Source organism: Echinops telfairi, unplaced genomic scaffold, assembly GCF_000313985.2.
Source record: "Echinops telfairi isolate 266 unplaced genomic scaffold, ASM31398v2 ScPeMD7_3;HRSCAF=10, whole genome shotgun sequence".
NCBI classification, from domain to species: Eukaryota; Metazoa; Chordata; class Mammalia; order Afrosoricida; family Tenrecidae; genus Echinops; species Echinops telfairi.
In genome coordinates, this window is record NW_022103899.1 from 45,740,924 (window position 1) to 45,748,320 (window position 7,397).

General features: G+C 58.7%; 1 protein-coding gene across 1 annotated transcript in view; it reads right to left on the reverse strand.

Moving 5' to 3' along the window:
* PTPRN (protein tyrosine phosphatase receptor type N) overlaps positions 1–7,397 on the reverse strand; it is a 16,859-nt gene that overhangs the window by 8,231 nt on the left and 1,231 nt on the right. Inside the window, exons 2-13 of the mRNA XM_045294199.1 lie at positions 7,010–7,060; positions 6,669–6,782; positions 5,493–5,589; positions 4,384–4,642; positions 3,961–4,300; positions 3,451–3,582; positions 2,781–2,815; positions 1,818–2,086; positions 1,554–1,640; positions 1,155–1,234; positions 950–1,014; positions 181–438 (exon numbers count right to left, since the gene is read on the reverse strand). Coding sequence (XP_045150134.1) covers positions 181–438; positions 950–1,014; positions 1,155–1,234; positions 1,554–1,640; positions 1,818–2,086; positions 2,781–2,815; positions 3,451–3,582; positions 3,961–4,300; positions 4,384–4,642; positions 5,493–5,589; positions 6,669–6,782; positions 7,010–7,060 — 1,787 coding nt within the window. The remainder of the gene's footprint in view (positions 1–180; positions 439–949; positions 1,015–1,154; positions 1,235–1,553; positions 1,641–1,817; positions 2,087–2,780; positions 2,816–3,450; positions 3,583–3,960; positions 4,301–4,383; positions 4,643–5,492; positions 5,590–6,668; positions 6,783–7,009; positions 7,061–7,397) is intronic.

A 7,397-nucleotide genomic window follows, 5' to 3' on the forward strand; every position in this document is an offset into this window, starting at 1 on the left:
GACCTCTGGGACAGGGCAGAACTACCCCTGGGGGTTTCTGAGACTGTAACTCTCTAGGGAACTAGAAAGCCCGGTCTGTCTTCCGAGGAGCAGCTGGTGGTTTCAAACTGTTGACTTTGTGGTTAGCAACTCAGCGCATAACCAATAGGCCACCAGGCCATGCCAGCCCCCTCCCCCAACTCCGATTCCTCTCCTCAACAAGCTCCTGGGGCTGCGTACCTGGTACTCAAAGGTGGTGTCCCCATGGGCCCCCTCAGGCCCCAAAGCTGCCAGATGCTCCTTGTCCTGCTGCCGAGCATGCTGTCTCATACACAAAGCCACCGCCAAGGCCACCAGCAGCCCTGCCACGCCAGCTAGGGCCACCAGAGTAAGCAGCACAGAGCGCACGGGCGGGGTTCCGTGGGCTGCCCGGGGAAGGACAGCAGCGGCTTCCTCCCGCTGGGGAGACAAGGCTGCCATCAGGGGCCCTCCCTCCCCAGGAGAACATGCCTGGGGCCAAGCTGGGAGGGTAGGTGCCTCTGGTGGTCCTGAGAGCCTCCTCAATCCCCCTGCTCCACTGATTCACCACACTAAGGGCCCAACACTTCATTTTAAAAGTGGAGGTGGGGGATAATGCCCTACCCAAGGAACTGAATCGTAGAATGTGAGGCGCCTGTGCGGGACACAGCATGGAAATGTATTTTGAGTACAATGTCCTTCCAGTGTGGGGATTTCCCTGGGGAGTTTAGGGGCTGCTCCTGCAGGCTACGGGCCATGAGCATCTCAGCTAGTTCTGGTCAAAGGGACTGTCCTCCTTGGACATGCTGGGAGGAGTCACTGGAGCCTTCTGCTGGCCAAAAGAAAAACTGCAGGGAGAGGCCACCTGCCATTCTTGGCCAGGTTTGCCTCCATCGCTTGCAGACAATGTCAGCCCTCTGGGGCTCTGCCTGAGCCTCCAGGTAGCTCATACCTGTCCCACTCCGGTCTGCAAGATCCGGAGCTCTGTCTGGGTTTCCAGTTCTGACTTCACCAGCCCTGCACGGAGGAAGTGGGTCAGACTCTCCCCAGCAGCAAGCCATCCGCCCCACCCGACTCCCATCCCGCGGCACACCATGCAGGCCTGCGTGTGACCCACTCAAGTTGGGGCTCAGGCTGGGGCTGAGGGCAGGATTTACCAGCTTGCTGGGTCACATCAGCCAGAGATAAGTTCTGCTCGTTGTGCCTGATGCGGAAGGTCAGGGCCGGTCCCACCACACTGCCAAATTGGAGCCACGTTACTGCCTCACCCACCAGCACCCAAGCCTCTGCCAGAGAGCACCCCACCCCACCCTCCCTCGCTCGTGGCCCTCTCCCACCAGAGGATGGGGCTGGAGCCAGAGATGCCATGCAGTGTCGAGGCCAGGACAGTGTTAGGCGGGGAGGGTGTGGCTGTGTGTTAGCTCAGCTGAGAGCATGTCTGGGGCCCATTTGGTCCTGTACCCGGAGCTTACCTGCCCCCACTCCTAGGTCTTTGCAGCTCCTCCCCCTCCAGCTGCCCACTCTCCCTGCCACCCCCAGCAAGGTGCCAGCCCCACCTGATGTTGATGAAGCTGCCTGAAGACATGTGCATGTGCTTAGCCAGGAGCTCCAGCAGCTTCACACCTGCAGCCAGGCTGAGGGGCCTGGAGGGGGGAGCAGGCAGAGGAAGGAGATTGGGGGACCCCCAGAATCTTTAAATAAGCCATTCATCACCTCCCAGTTTCTTTCACATATGGATTTCTGGCCCCTGCTTCCTGCCAAGAAGGCTAGCCTAACCCTAGGGTCCTGGACAACATATCCCAGCCCTGTAGGCCCCTTACTTCTGGTCAGTGACGATGTAGCCATATTCCTCAGCCAATGGCCTCGCTGAGGGCTGCCCGGCGACTGTGGGCTGGCTTTGACCCAGTGGACTTTTCTTCTCCAGCAGAACAGGTGTGGCAGGGCGGGTAGCAGCTTTGGGGGGCTCTGGGGAACCCAGTACTTGCTGGCTTTTGCTGGAGGTGGGGCTGCCCGTGGGGGCTTCAGGCAGGGAAGGTGTGGGGGGCAGTGGCCCTGCTGTGCCTCCATCCTGGACCTGCTGTTCTACGGGCTGTGGACAAGAGAGTCGAGGGGTGTGGCCTAGCCTGGGGCCAGAAAGGAGGGGGCTCTTATGCTGGACTGTAAGCCCCCATAGCGGGCTTCAAACATGTTTCTCTTGCTACCTCTAGGGCTAGGGCAGCACTGCACTGGGCACAAGAGAGGGTGAGGGTACCTGACAAGTGGGAGCCAAGTAGATGACTAGATGGATGGATGAAGGAACTAATGAATGAGGCAAGGTCGGTAATAATGCCCAAGCTGGGCCTGGAGTCCAGGAAAGCCTTGAGCAAGAGGAGCTAGGAGAAGGGCAGCAGGTGGTTTCTCAGGCTTATTTCATCACATGTGCCACAGACCGGAGCAGAGCTCCTCAGGCCACAGGGGCCAGGGCCCTGCCCGCTCGCAACCCCCCTGTGCTGTGAGGGCTCCACAGAGCAGGGTCAGAAGTGGCAGCAGAGCAAAGAGCAAGAACTACCCACTTGGGTTTGGCCTCAATGACCACGCCCAGCTCTGCCTCACTCGATGCCCGACTTCAGACCCCAGCCAGCAGTCTCTGGGCCTTGGCTCAGAGAGCCTGCACACTGAAGGCTTGGGGGCCACCTACTGCGAGTTGGTCTTGATTCTGAGGTTTAGATTTCAGCCAGGAGAAAGCCTTGCTATGAGGTACTTGTGAGTCAGGGGTGGGGCGGGGGCGGGGGCTGGGAACTCACTTTCTTGATGTCAGCATCAGCGTTCGTGACCTCACCTATAGGGACAGGAGAAATCAAGGCAAAGGCCCACACCCCATAGTGGGGAAGAGGGAAAGGGCCAGCGAGCCTGTGGCCCCTCTGCCCTCAGTCACCGGTCAAGCCCTTACTACTGGTCTCGCTGTCGGCATGGGAGCCCTGGTGGCGTAGTGGGTTAGGCATGGATTGGCCTGCGCATCACAGGGTTGCAGTTCAGACCCACCAGCCCCTTTTCTGAGGGAGGAAGATGAGGCTTTCTACACCCATAAAGGTTGACAGTGTCAGGTACCCCAGGGCCAGTTCGAGGCGGCGTGTTTGGGGTTTCTGACCACGTGGTCCCACTCCTCTCGTGGTGTTTCCAGCTGCTACGGACCCTGGCCACATCTGTCAACACTCTTCTTTGCTCGGCCCTCCCTCTGTGCAGTGACAGCAGGGCTCCATCCTCACTGACCACACCCTTCTGGGCCCATCACTTCCACCCTGCCATCCTCTCGATCAGACTACTCCGCTCACACCCTGCTCTTTGTTCTCTGGCCTTGGCTGGCAGTGTCCTTGGCTCTCAAAAGAACACTCTTCCCACCACCCTGACTCTCCCCCCAGGCTGCCGGGGTGGCTGGCGCTTGGGAGCAGCTGGTTTCCCTGGCTGCATACTCACCCATGTTTCTCCCTGCCCCCTTGGGCAGCAGCTGCAGCAGGGTCGAGAGGGTGGAGAGCTGCTCCGGGGTCAGCTGACGCAGCTCCACCCCGTAGCCTGCCAGTAGGGCCGCCAGCCTCTGCAGAGACCCATCTGCTGGGAGCCAGATACAGCACTGAGAGCTTCGGTGGGTGCAGGTGGGTGATTGGGAGGCGGGTGGAAACTAGCCCATTTTAAAGCTTATCCCCAAACACCAGGTCACAGAGGCCCTCCCCTTCCAGCCCTTGTCTGCCCTTGGAGGAAAAGGCCTCTGGGGCCACGACCAACTGCAGGCCCATTAGGGACACCCTGCCTCTTCCACCGCAGGCCTGCCTCACTCACTGGGCTGTGCCCAGTGCCTGGCACAGGCCAGGGGGTCAGAAAGCCTTGGCATGTGTCAGGACAACTTCAAGGACACAGTCCAGGTGGAGCTCCTGCAGTCCCCCAAGCAGCCCCCATGGGCAGGTTAGGGGACAGTGCAGACTCTGTTACCTGGCTGTCCTGCAGGAAAAGAAGGTGTGTCCCCATGGCCCCCTAGTCCTTCCTTCTCAGAGTCCGCCTGGCCGCTGACCCCTTGCTCAGGGAGCCTTGGTACCCTGACCCTGCTGGGCACCGGAGGCTCCACGGCCTGGTAGAGCAGCCCGGAGTCCTGGAAAAGCTGAGCAGGGGAAATTCCAGGGGGGTCCCCGTAGGAGTGGCCAGAGTGGGGCCCAAACATGCCCTTGGTGGCAGCTCGGCTGAAGAAGTTGGGAGGTTTGGCCTTGGACAGAGAGCCAACACTGACCATCCCTGGGGGGCTCTCCGAACCCTCAGAGCCATCGCGGGAGCCAAACTGCAAGAAACCAGAGAGGCCAGTAAGAGCAGGAGTCAGAGTTAGGGGCAGGGACTGGGGCAGAACCAGGGACTGGGGCTGACCTGGTGGAACAGGTAGGGCTGAAGCAGGGTGGGTTCATAAGTCAGGGCGGGGTGCGGGGGCTGCGGGGACAACAGCAGATGCTCCAGAAGAGGGGGCAACAGCTCAGCCTGCAGCGGGGACAGTGAGGAGCTGGCCCCAGCTCTGCCCGCCCCTGGGGGAGGCTGAGGAAGCAGGTAGGCAGCGGGGGCGGGGCCAGTAGGCGTGGCCTGTGAAAGCAGATCTCCTGCAGGGCCAGGTCTCCTGGGCGCCAAGCCAGATCTGGAGAAGAAAGCAGAGTATGTGTGGGTGGGTGTTGGTTGTGTGGGGACAAGGGCAGGGCTTGCTTACAATGCAGACATGGTTGGGGCCAGACAGGCTCAGCAGGGGACATGACATTCTGATAAAGTGGCTTCAGGAGGGTAACTATGGTGTGGGTGGGAGGTCACCTGCTTCCCTGGTAAGCATGCCTGTGTCCCCCAGACCACAACAGGAGGCTCAGGCTCTCAGGATGGAGATGGGGAGCAGGGGAGCAGATGGGGAGGTGGGAGGAGGAGCAGGAAGGACCGCAGAAACACTGGACAGGAGTTGTGGCTGTGCTGACCCCGCTGCCCCTGTTTGCTGTGTCCCCCACCCCTGACCCTCCAGGTGTATGTTCAACATTCACGTCTGTCCCCTCCGCCCTGGAATCAACATCTGGGCACTGTGGGCCTCACTGACTCTCAATGGCATTACAGGGTCTGAGGGGCCCTAACCACAGAAGATGGTGGTGCTGTTCAATACGCAATTCCACATAGCCACCAAACCAAAGCCCCACACAACTAGAGTTCAACAAAAATTCTAATAATTGCCAGTGCTGATCATCTTGAGGATCCTGTGGAAATGTCCAATGTCAAGGTTTTTCAACACCAATGTTAACGGCCCTGTGTTGCTGGATCCCCGGAGGGCGGGGAGGGGATGAGCGAGTTGGGCTCCCCTTGGGGATGGGCGAGTCAGAGAGTGATCACCCCTGAGCCCCTCTGGCCCTACCCTAGCCCAATCTGCTGCCATAGCTGCTCCTGCCCTCTGTCCATCAGGATGACCACAAAGGCCCCCAGCCTTGCCAGCTGGAGTTGTTGAAAAGACTGCCTACCTGTCCCTTGGCCAGGGGTCTGGGGGGCGCCGCCGGGGGATGCGCTCCATTTCCTGGGAGATCACATACTGGGTGAGGTCATCATGCCAGGACAGTCCTGCCGGAGGACAGGATGGGGTGAAGTGGGTTCCCGAGACATCTTGAGGGACAGTGGGAGATTGGGACTATGCCTCCTGCCCTGCAGGGCATTGGGCTTGGCAGAGAAGAGGCGGAGTGGATGGCCTGAGACATCCTCTTCCTGCCAGACTGCTTATGTTGGAATCCTACAAACTGACCTTGGGCAAGTAGCCCAATCCCTTTAACTGTCCACCAGCCTCATCAAATGGGGAGCCATACCTTCAGTACGGTGCTTAGACTAGTGCCTGCCATGCACTGACTTGTCGAAACAGACTATTCTCCCTACCATCACCATGATGATTACTATTATTGTTCCCTTTGCTGACACCGAGCCCTGTGTTCTTTATTGTCAGGGGGGTTATACATACTGCTGAGGGCTGTGGTGAGGACGGAGTAAGTTCAGGAAAGGGAGACTACTCAGCAAACTGAAAGCACTGGCCATGTGTTTGATATGTGTACAATTATCATCCCCCCCACCCTGTCCTCCTGAAGCAGATGCCTGGCTGGGCTTTTCCCTCAGGATGCTCCAAAGGAAGCATCCCTCCCTTCCACTCCCATTCACCCTTCCCTGCTTCTGGACATAGAATCTGTGGGGCTCTTCACTCGCGGTCTAGAATCTCCCAGCATTTATAGCTTCACGACTGGCCTTCTTGCCTATTGACATGATACAGACTGTTGGTGCTCCTATTTAAAGCAATTCCTCCCTGAGAGGATGGGATTCTATCCCATGTTGCCTACGCAAGAACACCCAACAACAAGTCTCCCAATTTTGGATAGGTGGGGTGTTCTCCTGGCTGAAGACTACAGTATTCCTAGCTCCAGAATACCCAGGCAGTTACAAAGAGATGGGTGCTGGCCTCTTCCAGTAGCTTCTTCTAGAAGCTTCTTTTGGCCCTTTAAGAGTTCAAGTAGACACAGCTCCACTCCCAAGCTTCTTGTCCCCTCTCCAAAAGTGGTGTGATAGGGGGAGTCCAGGAAGAGAGTTTGAGTTTGACCTTCAGGTCAGGCAGCCTCTCATTTCCCGCCCCTCATCTCACCTCCAGTGCACCCAGACCTCACCTTGGGACATGAGCTGTCGGAGCACACCTTGTAATCGCTGGAGAACTGGGGAGGTGACTTGCAAAAGGGGCCGAACCTGCCCCACTCCCACCTGGCACTGTCCGAACAAGCCATCTAAGGGCACAAAAGTGGTGTCAGCACGGGGCTTGGGCAAGAGGCTGTCCAAAGTCCCAGTGGAAAAGGGACAGCAGTCTTTTGCTCCTGGCCTAGCTTCTGAGCACCTGCTCCACCAGGCCAGCTCCTCCGCAAAGCGCAGGACCCTCCTCTCCCCTCCCCCCTTCTTTCTGGTTGTTTCCACCCCCACCCCCACCCTTGTGCCTCCCAGGTCCAGCCACACTCACCCTGGATACAGACTTCGAGGTGGGAGCAGAGCCTTCGGTCAAACAGACAGCCTGTGGGAGACGGGGCGAGCAGAGGCTCAGACAGCCCCACTGGGCGCCCGCGGACCGGCCCACGGGGAAGTGGCAGCTTGTGGGGCGCACACAGGCTTTCTAAGGAAGGCTTTAAACTAGGAGAGTGGGCACGGGCCCAGAATTCCTAAGCGCAGGAGGCAGCCTAGGTCCTGGCTTTGGATTTTTAGCATCTTTGAGTCCAGATGCTGCCCTGAACAGTCTCTCTTTGTGTGACTGGGGAATGAGGAGATGCCTTCCGGTAGCCTGAGGAGGGAGTGGAGGGATCCGACTTCGGCTCTCAGAATTACAGTGGGAGAGTTTGATCAGATTCGGGGAA